This window comes from Anthonomus grandis, chromosome 6, assembly GCF_022605725.1.
Source record: "Anthonomus grandis grandis chromosome 6, icAntGran1.3, whole genome shotgun sequence".
In the NCBI taxonomy this organism is placed as follows: domain Eukaryota; kingdom Metazoa; phylum Arthropoda; class Insecta; order Coleoptera; family Curculionidae; genus Anthonomus; species Anthonomus grandis.
In genome coordinates, this window is record NC_065551.1 from 225802 (window position 1) to 249459 (window position 23658).

Below are 23658 nucleotides of genomic sequence, written 5' to 3' on the forward strand. Positions count from 1 at the left end.
TGTAAATCTATGTATAAAATACATATAATGCTATCAACTAAATATTTATTTCTATTTTAATAAGATCTAAATTAAAAATATTACTATAAATGTTTTAAATGAAACATTTGTGATATATTTCTAAAGAAAATATATCATGTACTAAAGACATACATACGACATTCTAAAATGTCGCAGCTCCTAAGAGCTCCATGTGGGCCATTTTCGAACCGTCTGTGTACCTTATTTGCAAATTCTTTCGAGGTTGAGTCTTTGTATTAGGAGATTCTTCTCTGCTGGCTATGACAGCCTTAGTAATAAGTAACCTCCTAGGCACACAGTATCCTTCGGCTGTGCACTGAGAGCAGAATTAGCATTTTACCGTACCGTTAGAGTAATTTGATTTACACTCTTTTTAACTGAGAAAAATAAAAAACTATATTATACATCGTTTTATTCGCATTATTATTATTTCAATTTATACAAAAGTCAAGTCTTATGCTAATTTGATTTTCTTAGTAGATGATTCGCAGGAATCCACTAAACAATTGGTTGTGACGACCTTCTTGTAGTAATCCGCTGACTGCTTGGGAGTTCTCGTTCTATTCGCACTGTCAAAATCTACGTGATAGTGACCCAGGTTGACTCTAAAATTTTGAAAAATATTAGAAGAATACAACCCGAGGAAACGATCAGGATACTTGTTAAAACAATAATTTTTTTTATTACCCCCGTTACTTAAAAATGGTATTTAGAGTTATATTCCTGTAGAGATTCAACAAATAAATACGGAACCATCGTCAGGCGACCGAAATATATAACCATTTTCTAATAAAAATATTGGTGGGTGTTAAACTATGAGAGGAATTTGAAAAGAGACGTTAGGGTATTTTGAAGGTAGGTGTCTATCAAATCATCAACATGAATGAACAAAAATTGACCAAATCCAATAAGTAATCATTAAGAGGATAACACAAACTTAGTTAGTTGTTATTAGATTATCACTATTATATCGCTGTTCTACCCACAAACGATAACTATTATACAGGGTGGCTAGACAAACCTGCGAAGATTTTAAAATGAATACGCTCGGACACGTCAATTTAGATTAATAGGGGGAAACATTTTCAGTGTGTGTTTGAAAGGTCTTTCGATTCTCTTTACGGCTATACCTAGTTTAAAGGATTTCATTTCAGCGGCTCAAACTATTGACTATTAACTTATATATAACAATCATATATAAACACTAGTGACTAGACCAACAAATGCTAAAAATTGAAAATTGGCACCGTTAACCTCCATAATACAATAATACAGATTTTGTTCAAGAATGTCAAAATACAAATAAACAATAAATAATAATGTAAATTAAAGGTCAGTTCAATTTGGTCAGAGTGAAATCGGATCATTGATTTTTAGTTTATCATTTAACGTGAGAAAAGAGAAACGTGCAAAGAAAGTATGTCATAGAACTAATTACAAAATTCCGGATAACAGGATCGGTGGCCAATAAAAAAAGGAATGTTAGAAAAGAAACGAAGCTGTAGAAGTTGCAGTTTTGGGACATATTAATATGGATCCTCCACTAAGTACTTTACAGCTAGCTTATGTATCTAAGATCAATCGGGGATGATATAAATGAAAATAAATAAAAAAAATAAATAAAAAAAAATAAATAAAAAATATCGGGAATGAAATAAATGAAGACGCTTAGGATCGGCGCTTGGAGTTCTGTGAAATAACTAGTGAAAACATTTAATAATTCCAATTATGTGTTTAGCAATTGTTTCTCAGATGACTGTTCTTAAACGGCACTGTAAACTGTCATAATTGCCGATATTGGTCGGACCACAATCCACACATTTATCATTACTTAACATCCCCAAAAATGAAACGTTTGGTGTGGCATTTATGACGATCATATTATTGGACCATTTTTTATATCTGGTTGCACGAACTTATAAATATACCTGGACTGCCAATTCACTGAAAAGTAAAAGACCACTACTAGGTGGCCGCCATTTTGCGTGATTGTGTCCTTTTGATGTTGGTCACTCTGACAAATTTTAGTTGTGCCATCTGTAGGGAAACAAAACAAATAAAGTTTTTGAGAGGTTATGTTTACAAAAATACAAAATAGAAAGTTACATATAGCTAAGAATTTAAGATAGTTGCGCTAGAGCTGTGATTTTTCTGGTACTTCTTTAAGAATTTTGTTAAAATTTATGAAAGAAAGTAATCCTCACCTAAAATGATACAAAGTTTCAATCAACTTGGAATAGATGCATGTACTTTTTAAATATTTTTTTATTATTCTGATAATCTTGAATCTTATAAATACTAATACCGTGAAAATCATGATATTCATTTAAATTTTTGCTTGTATTTACTTACTACTAACAAATTCAGTTAAAAACACTTTTATTTTCTTTCTATTTTTACTATTACCAGTTTTACTTTCCTTCCATGTAGAGTGTTTCCACATTAATAGGTACAACCATCTATAAGAATCAAAATATAGATGATTTTATGAGGGTTTGTAATAAACGGTTTATATAGTAAAAATATATTATTTTGTCAACAACTCAATATATGATTCTATTATAAACAACACAGACGGACAATTCACAATAATTCGGCTTTGAGAAACTGAACCAAATACCTTTAAATAAAAATGGTGATTCATTCACGTATTAAATAAGGAGAAAGATACATCGTCTGTTCCAGACGATATACCCAAGCGTCGTTTACAAATCACCACAAACTAGGCAATCCGCTATACTCACACGTCAAACGTCAGCATCGTCAACTTCATTACCGTTATTTAATATATTTTTTGTTGGCAACACTAAAAATGTTCAGAGTGACCAACATCAAAAGGACACAAACGTGTCCTATAAAAATGGCGGCCACCATGCAGTGGTCATTTTTGGGTATCGTGGCCATATGCATTAGCAGTTCAGGGCTGGGATTCTAAAATCACGACTCGACACGATTACTCGATATGACTGATTCTAAATAAAATTTTCAATCGTGAGTGTCTTGCGGATTGCCTAGTTTTTAACGATTTGTCGACGACACGCTTGGGTATATCGTCTACACCACGATATAGCTTCTTCCTTTTTTAATACGTGCATAATGTAACAGCATCCCTTTTTAAACGTATTTGTTTCATTTATTGTTCACCAATAGTCATACCAGGCATATTATCTATGATACCAGGTTTTCATTAGTATATCAAGAAGCTTTCTTAAACACAACAACTAATAAATTTAATTCGACCCTATTTTCCAGAACCATCTGTTAATTGAGGCAGTTTGTGTACATTCAGTTTTTGTACATTCATTATTTTTTCAAATATAAGAGATTAGTGAAATTATTAAATTAACATTTATAGAGAGATCCAATTTCCCTGGTGTTCTAGGTCCTATTGATTGCACACATGTTGCCATATTAAAACCAAAAGTGGATGAACACAACAAGTTTTTGTGTTTTTCCATGAATTCAATTATGATTTTCCAATGGATAGTAGTGGTTTTAAACGACAATTTTTTTATTTTATAGAAATAATATGGCATATATTTAAATAAAAACACACGGAGGCGAAAAAAATTAACAAAATAAATATAAATTCTTAGTGTTTACCAATAGAAAAGACAATTGACGTTTCCATCTGTCAAATATTAGGGAAAATAACAAATATATACCAAGAAACCTAAATCAAATCGAATAAAACGAGTTTAGCCGACGATTGAAATTTAGAATCACCCTTGTCGTCACGACCGAGTCGCGATCGAATTCGAAGTCGTGATCGTATCGAGATCGAGTCGTGATTTTAGAATCCCAGCCCAGGTATATTTATAAGTTCGTGCCTGGTTGATATGGATATAGGCCTCAGTTTATTACAAGAAGCCATAGATTCGGCAATAACGAACATTATTGAAAATAACAATAACAATAAATGCGTTGAAGACGAGTTGATGTTTCAGCAGCATAGCACGCCCCCTCATTACGTAATGATTGAACGGAAAGGCTCGACTGTTAAATGGCCCACGTTAAATCGCCTGATTTTTTATCTGTGGAATTTTTTCTGTGGAAGTCACCTAAAGAAAAAAAATTATGCTACCCAACCAGTTTCAATAAAAGAATTGCGCGAAAGGATTACATTTGAATGGCAACAAATAACTCCTGATATGCTACGAAATGTGCGACGTCGACTTCAACAAAATCTGTATTATTGTCCGGAATTTAACGGTGGCCATTTTCAGCATTTGTTGGACTGGTATTTATGTATGATTGTTATAAATTAAAAACTGTATTTAATGTTAATAATAATAGTCAATAGTCGACCCACTATTCCATTTAAAATTGTTGAGGTTAGTTTCACCCTGGCTAAGGGATGACGGATAGGGATGGTATTATACCCTGAAAATGTTTTCCCCTGGTAATCCAAATTAACGTGTCCGAGCATGTTCTTTTTAAAATCTTTACGAGTCCGACATGGCCGCCGTTTCGTTTTCATGGTCAATTCTCTGTTGTCAAGTTTACACACATTTTTAAAAGAGGAAATTTTCAGCTATATATTAACACTATAGATATTACACGTAGAAATAGATATATCTTATTCTAAGCATAAAAATTAAATCTTCAAAGCAAAAAAAATTATTAACATTCTTATTCCTAAAACCGCTTCTAAAAAATTTAGAATGGTAACAATACAAGTAAAAACTAATGTCATTTTGTAAAATCTCATCCTATTAACCGGCTTTGGGTTTACATTCAGCATTTGTGCTAGTTCGTGTATCAAGTTCTGTATTTTTTCTTTAGTTTTTATGAAAAAGAAAAAGGTTCTAATTTGGATGTTTTGTGAACTGTTACGATGGTAAAAACTTGAGCCGTTTATGTCGCACAATAGGAAAAAAACGATTCAAGCCGATCTTTTAGATCAATATTTGAAACTGTGATAACATCATATCAAGGGAGCACCCTCATCATAAGCGTAGAATAGGGGATCATAGATATAAACCTAAATAAAATAATGCGATCAAGCGGCATTGCGATGTTGTTGCATTTTACTTCGAATATTAATTTCTTCATAGAATATCTTATCATATGTTATTACAAAATGGTTCATTTTTAATTAAAGAGCAACAGTAGTATTGTTTTGTGCCTGTCAAAATAAGTGACAAATTTTCATGATATTATCAAGTTTTTTTTTGCCATTCCTACATAAGTATTTGGCAACATTGCATCAGAGATGTTGCAAGCAAACAAACTGCCTATAGTTCCACGACAATGCTAATTCTAGCCATTCAATGTGCTAAGAGTTTACCCTAAGTTCTTTCATGCACTAGTGCTCGAAAAGGTTCAGAGCTCATTGCAATTTCTTAAACACATGAGCCTAGTTGCCCTTCGTGCTAATAGAAAGATATCGTCTGCGTATGTACGAAGATATGCTGTCTCTCCAGTCGTGTCAGTAGGCTGTCCTTCAATACAAGTTTCCACAGTAGCAGAGAGAGTACTTGCCCCTACGGTTTTTTCCTACACACCTTTGCCTGGACCATGGTGCTGTTGAGACTCGCTGTCACCTTCCTATGGTTTAGCATTTGGTTGACCTAACCGCCTCTCATAGGATATGCACTTCGTGCAGCTATGGCATGGTTGATTGAGTCATATGACGTGTTGTCAAATGCTCCCTCAATGTCTAAGAACGCTACTAGGACGATTTTTTTGTTGTTTAAAGATTACTCGACCCGCTGGGTTATCTCGTGGATCGCTGATTCACGAGATTTATCTGCTTGGTAGATATATTGTTGTCGATGTAGAGGGCTAGCGCGTAGTACATCGTCCCTAATATACCTTTCTATAAGATTTTCCTCTATTTTCAGGAGGAATGCTGTAAGGCAGATTGGTCGGAAGGATTTTGGTTTCACGGATAAGTTGCGTCCCAGTTTTGGTAGGAATACTACCTTCCCTTCCTCTAGTCTATGCGTCGTGGTTAGACTAGCCGGCTTTATATTTTGCATAGCGCGGGCAGCAGCAGTTATTTGCCCTGCTGTAGCATGAAACGTATGATACCATCTATTCCGGGAGACTTAAATAATTTGAAGGTATCTATCGCCCATTTAGCTTTCTCGTAGGTTACAACCTTTTTTCCCAGTTCCCAGTTTTATTTTGCCCCTATTTGGAAAAATAGGAGTTGGGTATTGTGGGCCTGTGTTGATTGGAGAATTTTTGATGCCGAGACGTGGGTGTTCAGCTTTAAGCCAAGCGTTTCCTCCTCGGCTGTTGTATGTTCTCCATTGGAATTTATGCACGAATCAAAGATCTGTTGCGGTCCCTTGGCTATTACCTTGCGGAGTCTGGCTTATGCTGGTATCTCAATTAGGTCTCTGCCTAGTTTTCTCTATCCTTTTTGTCATTTTTCTGGCATCATTGTATCTGGTTAAGTTTTGTCTATATTGATTCCACTCCCCCGTTTTCATCGCTCTGTTAAAGAGTTTTCTTACTGTTCGCCTAAGCTCACTCTGTTCTTGGCTCCATTAGGAGGTGTTCCTTGCCTGACATGGTTTGCATAGGAGACATGATTTCTCAAATTCATCTCTGATAGCCTCTGTAACTGACTTCGAGCTCCAAGTTGGTTTTCGCCTCCGTTGGACAGTTTTTTAGGTTACGTCCTAGAGTCTGTTTATAGTCTCTAGTTCGTTTTCTTGGGATTTCTGTAAATCTTCGGAGGTGTGTCCGCAGGTTCTAGTTTGAACCTTACGTACCTGTGAATTATAATCTGAGAAACTGGATTCGTCAGATACGTGTCACTTTGTTACACAGATGCCTTGGTTTAGCATAGATTAATTATACCAATATGAATTGCTTCATAATAACAATGAGGACAAGTCAAAAGTTTAAGGTGTTACGAATATAATATGTTAGCATAGCGTAAATGATATTACTTATAATAACAGAAGTTACTTACTGCCAACCAGCATACCACTCAACATCGTTTAGCAAGGCCCATGCCATGTATCCAATAAGATTTACACCATCTTTGTAAATGGCATCATTAAGATTGCTAAGATACAGCTAAAAGATAAAAAAAGTAGATTATTATCCGTTATATGTAAATATTTAATTAAAAAAAATTAGAAACTGAGAAAAAACAAATCAATGGCTAGTAATATATAATAGGTTTGTGTATTATTTTTTCATTTAAATAGATATTTATATTTAAATTATTCATGAGTTCATTTACAGAATCTCCTCTATAATATTGTAAACGGATTATTAAAATGCGCTTAATATACGCTTAAATAGCGTGGAAGTTAAAGGGGAAATATTTCAAAATAAATTAAAAATTCAAACTTTCCAATTTATTCTAAAAATCTTAAATTTAATCAACATTAGGACTTGGCACCCAAAACTGACTCTATCTCAGGGGTTATAGACCTCAAAAATAGCTTATATAAAAATTATTCCTAGGAAATGTCTTCTTTAAGTAGAAACTTAATTTCAGTACCTCAAATAGTTAGGATCCTTGGAATGAAATTTAGTAGGTAAATCAATTAGTATTCTCTTTTTTATTTTATTTTTTTTTGGAGTAATCGCAATGCATATATTTTAAGTATTGAATACATATTTTATTGCCTTTTTTTAAATGCACGTTTTTGAAAAATAGCTCAACGCTCCTTAATTCTAACTTGTATATTATTGAGTAACAAATATTAGTCATATAAATTTAACCAAAATGACAGACAAGTGTAGATCAATTATTCTTAGAAATAATCTATATTCCTACGATCATCTATCATTAAAAAGAATTATGAACCTAAGGTAAGTCTAGAAGAGCAAAATCGAAGTACGGATCAAGCCTGAAATCACGAAAATAAACATTAGAAACAAACTCAGTAACAAGACTAGGGTTGCCTAAACTAAATGGATCACGAAGACTATTTGATATTTAAAATTTCAGGATATTTTCACAACTTCTATATGCCTCTCCTACGTATTTCTTAAAGCACTGCATCGAACCCTCAGTCATTAAATTACTCTAGAAGTCAAAACGTCGCAAATTAGAGAGGCATATCAGGAACCATGAGAGAGCCAGTCTCGAGCAATTGATAAATAACTCAGTGATATGCAATCAGACGTATAACAAGAAAAATAACAGATTCATTAACCTAGGAAGCTTAATGAGTTAACAAATAACAGTAATGAAGTAGCAAGACTGTTGACAGGAAACAGGAAATCAACTAGAACAAATGTGATTATAGTCAAAGAATTTTCTGCTGATATAGACATGCAGTTGACAAATGTCGTAGTGTAAATATATAACAGAAAAAATAAAATGTGAATCTGTGAAAAATTCGAAAAGTACTGAAAACAACTGCTGATAGTAGTAGCTTATTTAAGGGGTTAATAAACTGGCAGGGCCGAAAAAACAACATTATGCTCCAACGTATTAATAACTTGGATAAACATCCTACAATATAAAAACATTAGTTTTCCTTTTACACTACTTACTTTACGTTCTAATGACCAGATCTACAGTAGGTTTTCTTAGGCTTATTAGATAGGAATATTAATCTATCTCCTCAATGTCGTAACCATAAGTGTAGGTTTGTCTTGTAGTGCCTTAATTGTTATAAAGTTTTATGACACATAAATCCCAATTCTACCAAGGTATTGTAACGATATTGGAAACGCCGGAAATGAGCTGATTCTCCGTCATTCCAGAATAACACAAGCACACACCACACCACGTCTTGAAGGTCAGCAAATCTTCCGAAATTATGGTCAGCCGAGTATATAAGGAACCGCGTCGCTACTAGGAGTTAGTTGACAGTTCAGTACAGTGCAGTTCGGAATATCGGCGCGATAGTTAAATAGGACATAAATAATAGTAGTAAATAAATACAGTGAAAATAAATATTCCGTAGTAGTAAGTAGTCGTAAGTGATCGTGTTTAGTCGTGTAAGTAAATTAGTTGACTATTTTTGTGCAATCGAGTATTTAATTTATATCTAACGAACGGTAAAAATGCAACAGTATATATAAAGCTAATGACTGCCACCCATGAAGAAATGGCACATTATTTTCAGAACAAGAATTTCAGAACCATCCTAGTAAGAGAAATTGCAGAAATGATTGAGAAAGCCTTCATAGAAAACCTTCATAGAAAATACATCTACATCCATGGAACATATAGATTATAAAGAACGGTATAACTGAAACTAGCAAGGAAACCTAACCTCGCACCAGAGTAGACGGATAATAGAAAGGGGGCGTGGCTCTATTAAAAACACAAAATCCGTATTCTTGAACTTCGCTCTACTGAAAATCGATAGAAAGGTTGCTCCCTCGAGATCAAAATTTCTTCTATTGGCTTTTTTGCGGGGAACGATTTAGATATCGCAAGTAACGCAAGCGCACTAATTTCAGTTTGTATGTCATGTGTCATTTTGGTAAATTTTGTTTAGTTTTTATTATTTTATGAGGTGGTGGTGTTTATGAATGTATATTGTTTATTTTGTCTTTGATTGTGGTTATTTATAGTAGTTCTTTTTTATCGTATTTCTGCTTTTTTAATTTGCTACCAAAATGAACTTAAATGCAATCTTTGTGTGGGATATTGTTGAGCAAAACCAAGAAGATGCTAATGAATATTGGAGAATTCCGAGAAATGATCTTCCACAAAGTGATCCTTTTTTATCATTTTCATCAATCAAACAATCACAGTTTTAAAAGATGAAAAAAAGTTGAATAAAAACAAGAAAAAACACCAAACTAAATAAACAGCCTTAAACGAAAACACTAAACAGCAAAAAAAAACCGTCAGCCCATAAAACTACCCCCACTACTAAAAACAAGCTCCCCCACAACCTGAACTGTCAAAAATACCCTTCTATAATTGGTTGGAATATTTGGCAACACGGCTACGTTTCCCTTGAAATTTTCTCTCTCCTTTTCTGTCGAGAATACAAATTTTAAGATGTGACGCGAGGGAGTAGAGATGAGTTAGGAATCGATTCCCAGGAATGCTCGATTAGTCGTTCTATTCTTTCGTCGTTAAGAATTGGGCCCCTGCTGACAAGATCCCATACTACATTTACTCACCGAAGCCAGTGCTAGCAAATCAAGATTATAAGCTTCATTGGAACAGAACCGTCCTCACAAAATCATAAGCGGACTACAACAGAGCAGAAGATGTAGAAAAGTAAAAATTAAGAGATCATATTTTATTTTATTATATTTTTGAACATAGGGCATAATCTGTTATAACAGCGTTACAAATTTTAATTGAATATCCCAGGGGCTCAAAAGTTAGAAGGGGATAATGGACGTTATGTCCTAGTATCCAACTAGCCGGCTAGATTTAAGAAGATGTATGTTTGAAATAATTTCTATAGAATAAAATAACGCATGTTTATTTTAAAAAATTACTTAACAAAATATTGAAATTTCGAAATAGATTAAATTTATTATTTATTGATAGGGTAGATACCTTGTGATAACGCCCCCTGGAATTTAAATCATCCATTTCATTTCCAGAATCGTGGTATCCATTTTCTGTTACCATAATACCTTTTTCATCTCCGTAGGTATCGCGGAGCCATCTAACTAGATGACGGGCACCCCATGGAACAACCTAAAATTATGGTAAAGTATGTGCTGTAGTTAAATATCTATAGGGTGGCAATTTTAAAACTTATAATGTCTACTTAAGAAATAAGAAGCATGTCCAGAAAAGAAGTACTTTCTCGTCCGTTATAAAACTGTTTTCACCCACGGGAGGAGGTGCAGAGATGGAAATATGCAGAAGGCAGATCCAGGGAATATGGAAGGTGGTTCAAAACGTCCCATCCAGAATAAAAATCGTTAAATGTTTTAAATCGCAGCACCAATTATACTCCTGTATATACAGGAGTATAATTGGTAGCAAGTGGAGTTATGTATAGTATAATGTATAGCATATTTTCAAGAGGAGTACTCGGCAGTGAAGCCTTAGCAGCATTTTATACAGCTGGGAGAGGTGTAATACATTTACTTTCTGGACGTGCCTCGGATCGCAAGAAGCAAAAAAATCTCTTAGTTCTGCGTAAACATTTCATGAATATTCATGCAATGTTATTGAGCTATTATAGAGTATTTAGTCGATATCACAAACATTTTTAATTATACCTTAAACCAGCTTGTTACAGTTTTTTCCCAATCGTCAGGCTGATATTGATTAACAGAGATATCACCTCCGATGCTAATGTCGGTAATAGGCGCTTCATCTTGAGCTGCTCCCAAAACTGAGCTATACATATTGACACACAAATAGTCATACGTGCCTAGAAAGTTTCAGAAAATATATTGAGTTAGTTACTGACTACAGTAAATTCTTGTATATTTAGTTTGTTAAATAATATATCTCAAGCAACACATCATATATTATTATTGTTAAATATACATTTATTCAACGATTTTTTAGTAACTTTTTGGTTTTGGTCTATTTATCAATCATATATGGTAAAGGTATATTTATTAAACTGTATTATATACAATTCGTCAAGTATACTACACGTCAAATATTTGATGAAATTTTTCTGAACAATCTGTTTCACTGTTTTTGTATTAAATATTTATTCTTAAAATTCTTTAAAATTCAATTATTTTCTTCTATTATACAGGTTGGCGAATGGATCACTACACATCCAAAGCTCCTAACAAGCGATATGTGGCAACGCTGCAGCCGGGACAGTACGCTGGTACGTTCTCGAGGTTCGACCTTGAGTATTTTAAATTTTATTTTAGTAAGCGTCTAACGTCTAACGTCGGTGGGGGCTGTATCTTTGCGGCAAAATTAGAAAAAATATTACGAGGCATTGGTAAAATATTTTTCTAATGCAGGAATTATATGTGTAAAACCCGTATAGATTCGTAATTACAATTTTTTATGCTATGCATTGCATATTGAAATTTAAAGCGTTGTTTTTATTAAAATAAAATATAAACTCTAATAAAAATAGAATGTAAATATTATAAAAAAAAATAGAAATAAAACTGTAAATATTAAACCTAAGAAATAATTTTTTAAATAAAAGGCACAAAAAGACCTCCTTCTTTAGCTAAACAAAGGTTGGCCTATCGTAAAAGCTCTTTCTTACTTCCAAAAGAGTTTGACGTAAAATGGAATTGGCAGATTCAACAATTTTAATTCTTAACTCCTCTAAATTCGTTGGCCTACTACTATGATGTTAATAAATAGTGTCCTTAAGATAACCTCGCAAATAAAAATAATTTGGTGACAAATTGGGAGATCTTGGAGGCCATTAAAATATTGCCAGTTTCACTAATAAGGTGGTTAGGAAAAGTATTTGTTAAAAATTAGTTTACTCTAACCGCATTATGAGCAAAACAACCATCTTGTTGAAAATAGACTGATCCTAGGTCTATATCATCGTTCTATCTCCTGGACCCTTTCAGTGGGTGGTTCTTTTCCTCTGTTGTGACAATTCCTACTTTGTTAGAGACAAAAAGATGTTTTAAAATTTGACACGTCATTTAAAATAGTTTTAGCATAAAAAATCGATCTATTTTCAAAATTTATTTAAAATAAATCCCTGCATTGTACTGCCGAATTGCTTCCATAAAACCATTCAGTCAGTTGAACATTTTCGGAAGGGGTATAAAGAGCCATAATGATAAATATTTAAAAAAATTAAAATAGTGCCTTAAGACTCAACAGTGTAGTATGCAATTAAATACCAAAATGAGGTCTGATGATTGTGCCGTGCCGAAAATAGCAAATCAGACGATCGGAATCGGCCGCGCCGCTTATCAACCAGAAAGTAAGCGATAAGTGGTGTTGTCATTTATAATGCCTGTGTAGTCTTCTATTCATCAACCTGTATACGCTTCTGTACCTGACATACCGTTATAATGTGTGACATTGAAAAAGTGGTCTCAGACAAACCGCATGTCGAGTGTCGTTTTTAACGCAACCAATTTTGTAACTGCAGATTGATTATTGTTAAGGGTACTAACGATTACTTTACTCAAACAATTACTATTTACTAAATGTATTATAATAGTGAAGTACATTGTACTTTATAAATACCTTTTAATTCTATTTTTTCTTCTTCAGTAAATTTGGGAAGACGAGATTCCGAAAGGCCCTGTTGTGCGGAACGTGAATCAATTCTTTGCTTCATTATTTCTGGGTAGTCTCCGTAGACTACTGGATGAGCGAACCAACCCACCTGAAAGAAATTTGTTTGTATTTTTTTATTATTTATCAAAATTGTCTGTTAATTCGTTAATAATAATTAAAATATTTTAGTACAGTATTTATATTATTAACGTTATACTTTGAACTAGTGACACCTAGTAGAAAAAATATACTTACAGTCATTAAATTAGCGCGCTCGGCAGCTTCAATATCAGCAGTTGAATTGGATGCAGGTTCAACCCAAGATTCATCGACTACGATTGCTATCCTACCTGTAGTAGAAAATTTTGTAATAATAGTTATGAACACAATTATGAAAACCTGTATATTAAATTTGCTTTTGTATGTACTAAATATTTTAATATTTTATCTTAAGTCGAACTTTAAAAACGTATTATATTCAAATCAATTTTCGTTTCTTCACAAATCGAATTAGTGGTCACCCAATGTTCTTTCTCATTTTACTAAAACTTTACCTTGTTGGGTAGCTTTATATTTCTGTTCATACATTCTGTAAACTTTAGCGTGGGCTCTAAGCAAATTGTGAGCGCAAATGTATCCACCTCTGCCTAAGTTGCGTATATTGGGCGAAATACCGCCGTAGTCGTATCCGCCACCACAGGTTTGCTTTGGTTCGTTGAAAGTGATCCACCATTTAACATCGTCACCATATGTTTTGAACAAGAGTTCCGCGTAGTCATAAAAGTAGTCAATGATTGTCTGAAAGAATGCTGCAGTATTAGAAAATATATATGGTTGAACTTAAATGATTGGACAATTTGGAATAAGTGTTGGGTTTTGGAGGAAAAATACAGCAAGCTTTGTGATGTAGCCCCAGTCCATATAGTTTTAAAGAAAGAAAGTTAACACGGAGGGTTAAATAAAAAAGGAAGTTTCTCGGAATAGTCCATAAGACAGGAAGCAGAAGAAACAAAGGTAGGACTTGACGACACCTGTTTCTGTTTTTTTGGTTTATTCAGACTTCTTCTTCTTATAAAAATTGACTTTTATGTTACTGATGCCTTATGCTTTTTTTCTATTCTTATGATTTTTTGATTGCCCTGCCCTGAAGACGCTTCGTGTCTGCTTCCTCTCTTTCGGAAAATCACGATAAACTTATCGTAAGATTATGCTTTGAAATAGTTGGTAATCGTAGTTAATTAGAAATTGTGACTACGAGTAGCTAACTAACCCGAAAGCCGATGAAATTTTTATATAAAAAAAAATAAAATTTCAATTTGAAATTCGTCTCGTATAAGGTATTGGATGTTTCTCTTGGAGAAGAGTATCCTACAGATTTTCAATGAGCCTATAAGTAAGGACTATTTGTCAACATTTTTAGGCCAGAGAAGCTGTTCCCTATAGAGATCCTTTATTTACTTTAATTACTTTAAAGATCTGACATTTGAGTTTAATGAAACAAAGGCAAACCCAGCCTTACTATTTCTCGGTGTATTTATCGCTGTACGCATGATGAGAACGTAGTCTTAGTCGAACTTAGGAATGCTTCGTTTATTTAAAAGGAATATTTGGGAAGTTGGTTCAATTTGTGGTTAAAATAACTATAATTTTAAGAATTTTCTATGAATTTCTATGTCTTCTTTCATCTTATGCCTGCTGTATCCATTAGACAATTTTCGAAACCATTAAAAAGTATGACCTAGTACACCACATTGACATGTATGACATTTGAAGTGCCATTTATCGTATATCCCTACCGGCACCCTCCGCTGTCTTACGGATAGTAGACAGCCATAAACATAGCGAAACGCATGCGCATTTTGTTTACATTATTGTCAAATAATAATAATTGTAATTCAAGTTTATTTAGTCGCCTTTTGTCTGAAACAGTAAAAAGAAATATGTTTTTTTTTTAAATTTTCTATAACAATGACCACGACCAACCTAAATCTAAATTTCAGTGTCTTGACAAAATTCAAGAGAAGTAGGGTCAGATTTAATGATGAAGATGACATGATGATATGAAATCCATTTTCTAGCAAATAACCTCTATGTTGATCCAGCACAATAGAACATCATACACAATAATTTTTTCTGATTCTAGAGCTGTAAAATCTTCAATCATATTGCAACTTTAGGTACTTTAAAATGTTTAAATAACGCTACCTAATTTAATAATTAGATATAATATTGTAGACCAAATATTAATAAAATATCTATAGTTTTAAATAATAAATGAAATAAAAATGAGGCTAGAAAATCTAATGAGTAATAATCACAAAGAAAACAATAAAAAGGAGTTTCTTGAAAATAAAGCTTTTTGCTATCATTAGATAAGCGGTAAACGTGTCACCTATTTTGAAAACCCTTTTTGGGAAGCTGCCAAATAGCGGCTAAGATAATATTTACGTCTATGTTAAGCGTCCAAACATATACATCTTCGAAAACTCTCTATTATACAGCGCCGTCCCGTATTATTGTTTAACTATTTACAGTAGTGGAAAAAAGTAGAGCAACATTTGAAAATACTTTATTTTTTCAAGCAGTGAATGTAAACTATAAGTAAAATTAATTCCAGTAATTTATTATTACACAAGCTATTTAATATTAAGAAAAAAAAACATGTTTCCTTGTCCTTAGTATTTTTGTAATAAAAAATTATTTTTTAGGTGGAAAAAAGTAAAGCAACATTTTTTAAATATTTGTTTTTATTTCATTTCTAATAAATAAAAAAAAACATAAGTTAATATTTTGTAAAGTACCCGTTATTCTTAATTACATATTCACAACGTTTTGGCATAGATCTTATTAGCTTAGAAATAATCCCTGGATCCATATTCACCCATGCTTCCTTCAATGCTTCAAACAATTCTTGCTGATTTTTATAAGATTTTCCTCTGATTTTGGAATCTAAAATGTCCCACAGATTCTCAATTGGATTGAGATCACGGGATTATGAAGGCCATTCCATTACATTAATGTTTTCCTTTCTGAACCAAGCTTTTACGAACCGAGAAGAATGCTTGGGATCGTTGTCCTGTTGAAATAAATGTCTTAACGGCATAGTATCATCAGCATATGGAATCATTTGGCTCTCTAATATGTCCTTATATTGAAACCGGTCCATTATACCTTCTATTTTATACAGGGGGCCCATACCATAGCCCGAAAAGCATACCCAAACCATTACTGCTCCACCACCATGTTTCACTGTTGGACAGGTATACTTGGGGTTGAGTCTTTCATTGACAGGGCGTCTAACATACACAATTCCATCACTAGTACGGTTTGTGGCAGCTTCCGAGGAAGACACGTCGAAAATTAATAAAAAAAATTAAAAACAAAATCTGTTGCGATGTGGACCGAAGACAAACAACTTGATTTAATCGATTTGTATAGGGTTTGATGCTGTAGTTTCTTCGTCGTCTGACATTGTCACGAAATAAACACTAGGTACTAATCAAAGCAGAGGCTACAATAGAACTGAAAAAAAAAATCCGACCCGTAGGTGGCGCGATTTTTTTATTATTTTATATTTCTCACCGTCTTCGAAGTCACGTTTACTCCAAGCTCTTCGGATATGGGGTGCTTTATCATATTGGATCCCAGAAAAGGCTCATTTTTAGCAATTTTGATAATTTGTTTATCGGTATATGGAGTGATTTTTCGACGTCTCCCTGACTTTCTCTTAACAGATAAATCGCTATTTATATGAAACTGCTTAGTTATACGAGACACGATAGATCTATGTAACCTAAATGTCTTTGCAATAACAATCTGCTTTTGACCACTTTTGTATAAATCAACAATTCTATTTTTAATATCGACAGATAAATGTTTACCGCCAGGCATCTTAAGCAGCCAAATACCGTCAACTTATCAGTTTAAACTAACACTAAACTAAAGTCAAACGTTAGAGGCGAGGCGTCAAAACAATGATCACCGCGTGATATGCGCTGACAGGCACAAATGCTCCATTGCTATTGGTCAAGTTGCCCACGAGACGGCCAACAGCTGGGTCCTCGATATTGGCTCTTTAAATCAGGGCCGCACTGGCCCTGCGGCAACAACCCGTATATTTGCTGCAACACGCACCACGCGCTTATATCGATGTCCTTCTCTATCTTATTGTACGCTGCGGCGGATTCGTGGCGGATGCATTTTTCCGGGTAGCAGCGCGCAGATATCGTCGATATCGATAACGAATTTTATTGACGTTCGTCGTTCATATTATTTCACATTTTCGTCCTTGTGTATCTTATTGCCGTGGTCGGTCTTTTGAATCGTTCTTGCGTGTGGTGTTTAAGTATTGTTAATAAATTTATATTCATTATTTTTTGATTAAAAAAATTTTGTTGAACATTTAAAATGTCCAGTACGGAGTCTGAAGCAGAGTTGGGGCCATTGGGACCGCCAGAGAAGAGACTGAAAAAGGGCCATTTCAGTGCGGACACCAAACAACTTATTTTAAATGTTTTTAACAGGGAAACAATAGATAATCCAGCAGTGGTTTTGTGTGACATTTATAACAAAGTGGCTAAGAGAACGGGGGTTGGAAGCAGAAGTGTGCAGCGTATAGTGGCAGAATACAAAAAAGCCGGCGTAGTTTCAGAGCCAAAAAAACCAGGTAAAACCACCACCATATTTGAAAAGTTGTCGGATATGGAGAAAAATATAATCAGAAGAAAAGTCCATGGTTTTTTCTTCCGAAATGAACTACCGACTGTGGAAAAAGTTTTAAGGGTGGTAAATGAGGACAATGATTTACCTGATTTTAAAAGGACAACGTTTTTTAAAATTTTAAAAAAATTAAATTTCAAATATGCAAAAAGGGAAAGAAACAGTTTTCTAATGGACCGGGACGATATTAAATGTTGGAGAAGGGAGTATTTGACAAAAATAAAAGCGTATAGAAGGGAAAATCGCAAAATTTATTTTTTGGATGAAACGTGGTTGAATGCTGGACACACCAAATCCAAAGTGTGGACAGATACTGCAGTAACCTCTTCTCGCCAAGCCTTTCTTGAAGGTCTGTCTACAGGCTTAAAAAATCCTTCAGGTAAAAAACCTTTTGTATTTTATTTTTTTTTACATTTAAGTATAATGATAAGAAATTATTTAACAATATATACTTACATTACTTGTATGTGGTCCACGGAATACAAAGTAATGTTTCATTTGACCTTAGAGGGTGCATTTATTTAAAAAACAAAACTTTTTAAATGAACAATTATTTTTCCGATTTATGATTCATTCAGAAGAATTTATTATTTTTTGCTATTTTTGTTTTTAAATGACCTAATCAACAATTCCTATAACATTTAAAAGATATGACTCGAAATACCTTTATAAAAAAAAACTATAAAGTACAGAGACAAGTTCATGGTACCTATTTACCTTAAAAAAAGGTTTTTTTTATTATGAAAATTCCATAAATAAATTATATGAGCAAAAAAAGTAATATGTTTTTAGGAAAAGGACAGAGGCTGATTATTTGTCACATCGGCAGTGAAGATGGATTTGTTCCTGGTGTCTTTGGGTATTTCAATTAAAAAAAACTGGGGATTACCATGAAGAAATGGACGGTCCGTCTTTTGAAAAGTGGTTTAAGGGAGTACTTCCTAAGCTGGAGGAAAATGCCGTGGTCGTATTAGACAACGCTCCCTACCACTCCAGGAAGTTGGAGAAGGTGCCTACAACAGCCACCAAAAAGGGAGAAATCCAAGAGTGGCTTCGCTCAAAAAATTTGAGCTATGAGGAGGCCATGATTAAGGCACAATTATTAAAAACTGTCAATGAAAATAAAAGTCAGTTTAACCTCCATATAATTGATGAAATGGCCAAAGCGAGCGGCAGAACTGTCTTGAGGCTTCCGCCTTATCACTGTGAGCCTAATCCAATTGAGCTCATTTGGGCAAATATTAAGGGCTATGTGGCATCCCACAATACAACTTTTAAGTTTGCCGATATGAGAAAGATATTTGAAGTGGCAGTTTCAAGGATAACTCCAGAAAATTGGCAAAAGTGTATCGAACACACAAATAAGGTTGAAAACAAAATGTGGCACCTTGATAACATTATGGATGTGCAAGTTGAAAGACTTGTTATTCCATTGAATGGCAGTGATACCTCATCCAGTGGAAGTGACACTGACTAATGTGTTTCTGCCCACACATTTTTTGGCTCCGACAACCACCAGAGTGTTTGGTTTCTCCCTTTCTCCAAGGAGAGATTGATGCTTTTTATTATGGTAAGAAAAAGAATTAAAAGAGTTAAATCAGTTCATAATAATGATTTTTAGCTTTTCAGTGTTTCTGCCCACACATTTTTTGGCTTTGACAACCACCAGAGTATATTAATAAGTAGCAATTTTCCATTTTTTTTTAGTGTCTAACATTTTTCATCCAGAAAGCCAAGAGTGATTGCTTCATCAGCTTTTCCAAGAAATTTGAATTTATGTTTTAATTTCTTTATTTTATTTAAGTGCCTAAATTTATTAAAATTGTGTTATAAAAATAAAAAGGAGTTTATTTTAAATAAAATAATATGTATTTTTAAAACGTTTTATTAATTTATTATCCTCCCATTTACCCACTATATTAACCAACATCTATCCATAATGTGCACATGGTTATAAACATACTAATTAAAAAAAAAATTGTTATTAATGTTCAGTCAAAAAAAAGTCTTAAAAAATATGTATATTATTTGACCTGTACGTCTTTTTGCATTATTATTAAGTATTCCTATTTTACTTCAAAAATTTCATAAAGAAATTCAACATTTATTTTTAAAGGCTTTCAAGATCATTTTTATAGGACAATATCACTTAAAACACAAAATTATAAATATGAGTATAAATCAAGCCAGTTAAATCATGTTTGTTGAATCATCCTCATTAATCCATCAATATTTACTTTTAATCTATAAAAACGCTAAAATTAATAAAAAACCAATAGAATATAATATCTAAATTCAATACTAAAATAATATAAAATCAATTGATTATAAAATCAATTTTTAAATATTATTTCAAAAAAAAATTAAAAATTCATATTTATGGGCTGATTTCGACCCTGGCTACGTCAACTGTCTGAGGCGTCCCTTTAAATATCACGTGCGGATGACGTGGTTTTGTTTTGACGCTTCGCCTCTAACGTTTGAATATCGTTTAAGTAAAATATTTTGCATGATTTGAGAAATATTTTAAAAATGTTGCTCTACTTTTTCCACTCTGAAGTATTCTTTTTTGTGTCCCTTGGTAAAACGAGATAAGAATTAACAGTTTTTATTGGCAAACTATTTATAAGTACCTTATGTTTTTATCTACAGAAATTTTATGCTAAAAGTCATCATCTAATATTTAATTTTAGCAACTTATTAAATGTTGCTCTACATTTTTTCCACTACTGTACGTACAAATCGTGTTCAAGCGAAGTAAACACGCAGTATTGAACATATAGGGTGTTCATTTGAAAACTTCCCACCACGGATTTATCGAAAACCACTGTTTAAAAAAAAAACGCCGTAATACGTCAAAAGATTTGTCAAGAGGGACAACTTTCTAACCTAAAATTACTTCACCCCCTTTCACCCATTGCCCCACCAGGGTCATCCCCTTAAAAATTTTAAATGGCAAGGGGTATCGAGTAATAGCTTGTTTAAAAGGTCTTTCAAAGTCTTTTATTTTGACGTTTGATTTTTTAAATCGGTCGATTCGTTTTCGAGAAAATTAGAAAAATCGTTGTTTATCTTAATTTGTTCAGATAGAAAACAAAAACATGAAAATATCAGTTTTTATTTCAATAAGTATTCAAAATGTTGCTCGTTAGGGTTTGCCAAATCTACAATTCGTTTATAATTTAAAACGGAAACTACTAACATAAACAGCAATTCCGAAGATTAGACGTGGAAAAAACTAAATAACAACCTGAATTTTTTTCCGCATTCTTTTCATCGACACAGATATCCTGGGCGAACTGTATTTATTGTTATACCTGCTTAGTTATTTATAGTTGATAAGGAAAACAAAGAATTTAATTTGCCGTCAGTTCCGTTTGTGACAGTCTTGGAATAGTGAAAATTTATTTGTTGAATTGAAGATTTTACTTCCAAAATGGTTTACACACTAGCCGAAAGAGTGAAAATTATTCTAATTTATGGTGCCCAAAATTAATGTGCTCGGCAAACTGCCGTCACGTTTAACGCCAGACATCCGGAGAAGATAACTTCGCGTAGGTATGTTTTGGACCTTGTTACTAAGTTTACTGAAACTGGATCTGTTGCAAATAAAAAACGTGATCATCGGCGAATTTTAAATGAAGCCGCTCAAGTTGAAGTTTTAGGTCATTTTGGAATAAATCCTAATACTTCATTACGCAAAATTGTTGCTTCCACTGGTATTTCATTACACTCTGTTCAAACAGTTACCAAACTTTATAAATTTCATCCATTCAAAATGAAAATATTGCAAGAGTTAACCGAAGACGTTTTATTTGGATATATTGGAAAATACCATCAATCCGCTTATCACTGAATCCATTGAAAACCAAATCAATGATGATGGAAACCCTATACTTGATGAGGCTGAAATATATTTCCAGCAAGAAGGCGCTCCTCCTCACTATGTTCTTCCCGTTCGGCAATGGCTAGACGACGAGTTTCCAGATAAATGGATAGGGCGAAGGGAGCCTATAGAATGGCCTGCTAGATCTCCTGATATAACGCCGTTATTAGACTTTTTTCTATGGGGTTATTTGAAATCTATTGTGTTAACTCCCCAACCTGAAAGTTTGGATGAACTTCGTCAACGCATCATCGACAGCTGCCATGATATCCCACAACATGTTTTTGAAAATGGAAAATGTCCGTCAGGAATTTGAACATCGCCTATATCATTGTTTGGCTAAAAACGGGCAACATTTTGAACACTTATTGAAATAAAAACTGATATTTCATGTTTTTGTTTTCTATCTGAACAAATTAAGATAAACAAAGATTTTTCTAATTTTCTCGAAAACGAATAGACCGATTTAAAAAAATCAAACGTCAAAATAAAAGACTTCGAAAGACCTTTTAAACAAGCTATCACTCGATACCCCTTGCCATTTAAAATTTTTAAGGGGATCATCCTGGGGGACAATGGGTGAAAGGGGGTAAAGTAATTTTAGGTTAGAAAGTTGTCCCCCTTGACAAGCCTTTTGACGTATTTCGGCGTTTTTTTTTAAACATTGGTTTTCGATAAATCCGTGGTGGGAAGTTTTCAAATGAACACCCTGTATAGCTCGTTCTGTACTCATGTAACACGGAATGATCCGCGTACTTTCGCATTCGAGTCACGTTGTTATTTTCAAAACTTATTCCAGAACAACGAGCTGGATAGGTTATTTTTCCTAGAATTAAGTGAATCCGTAGAAAGTGATGAATTGAGTAGTCACTATCTCGTGGTATACCTGAGCGATTCAAAAAAACGACTTGTGCATATCGGCCACGGAAATCTTTTCTTTAATTATCACCATTAATCTGTCCATTATTTAATAATTCCTGCTTTTACATAAGTTAATAGAAATATTTTTGAATAGATGTATCAAACGTTATCACTAATATTCCGTTAAGTATATTTTAATGTAAATGCAGTCTTAACTGAGTATAATATGCAGTCGCGATGCAAACTTCATTTATAGAGGTGAAGACACATAATTTTAAAGGGATCTACTTTTGTTAGAGAAACCACAGTAAGTTGCGTTATTTACGCGACAAATCAAAAGCAGATAGTCAACTAAGGTGAGAAAAGATCAAATGTTTCAAAGAAACATAATTTTTATTTAAACGCATTACCTCGTTCATAAATCCTCCTTTGTCTTCAATAGCTCTCGGATTATCCCAGTGATGCATTGTTACCAAAGGTTCAATGTTGTTTTCTTTCAATTGTGAAATAAGATCTTTATAGTAGTCAATACCTAAAAAAAAAAGTTTTGTACAAAATGTTGCTAAAAATGGTAAATTTATGGCTAACCTTTTTGACTAATGTTATTTAGAGTACCATCTGGCAAAATCCTCGGCCAAGCTATGGAAAATCTGTAAGTGTTCACTCCCTGTCTCCTTAATAGTTCTAAAAGAGGAAAAATTAAAGTTATATGAAAACAACAATGAAAAATACAGATGTCGCATTTTTATTAAATTAAGATTATAGTTCCATTTTAGAGAAAGTTTATATACCCAAAGTTCACATTGTTGGTTTTGGGGAGAAATATAATGGTTAAATCTTTCCAACAGATAGACAATCAGGCTTTTATGGATTCGTATAAAATCGTCTAAAAACTTGAATAAGATATGCAGAAACCTTCAAAAAACAAAGATAGTCCTTAATACGTACTCTGATCCGGATTCAGCAGCGATATGTACTCCTTTTGAACTTACACTTTGGCAGACCGATTGCCAGGATCTTTTTACATCGACTATACCAATAACTCATAATTATAGAAGAACTAAGAAACCCCTGTTGATAT

At 33.5% G+C, this 23658-nt stretch overlaps 1 protein-coding gene across 2 annotated transcripts in view; it reads right to left on the minus strand.

The window, feature by feature from the left end:
* Nucleotides 1-416: 416 nt before the first annotated feature.
* The window catches only part of LOC126737391 (myrosinase 1-like), a 33518-nt gene continuing 10276 nt past the window's right edge, over nucleotides 417-23658 (minus strand). For both annotated transcript variants that reach the window (XM_050442279.1, XM_050442278.1), the window contains exons 4-12: nucleotides 23166-23261; nucleotides 22988-23109; nucleotides 13666-13909; nucleotides 13367-13461; nucleotides 13079-13220; nucleotides 11155-11309; nucleotides 10478-10621; nucleotides 6953-7059; nucleotides 417-626 (exon numbers count right to left, since the gene is read on the minus strand). In XM_050442279.1, the coding sequence (XP_050298236.1) occupies nucleotides 476-626; nucleotides 6953-7059; nucleotides 10478-10621; nucleotides 11155-11309; nucleotides 13079-13220; nucleotides 13367-13461; nucleotides 13666-13909; nucleotides 22988-23109; nucleotides 23166-23261 (1256 nt within the window). In that variant the 3' untranslated portion in view covers nucleotides 417-475. The remainder of the gene's footprint in view (nucleotides 627-6952; nucleotides 7060-10477; nucleotides 10622-11154; nucleotides 11310-13078; nucleotides 13221-13366; nucleotides 13462-13665; nucleotides 13910-22987; nucleotides 23110-23165; nucleotides 23262-23658) is intronic.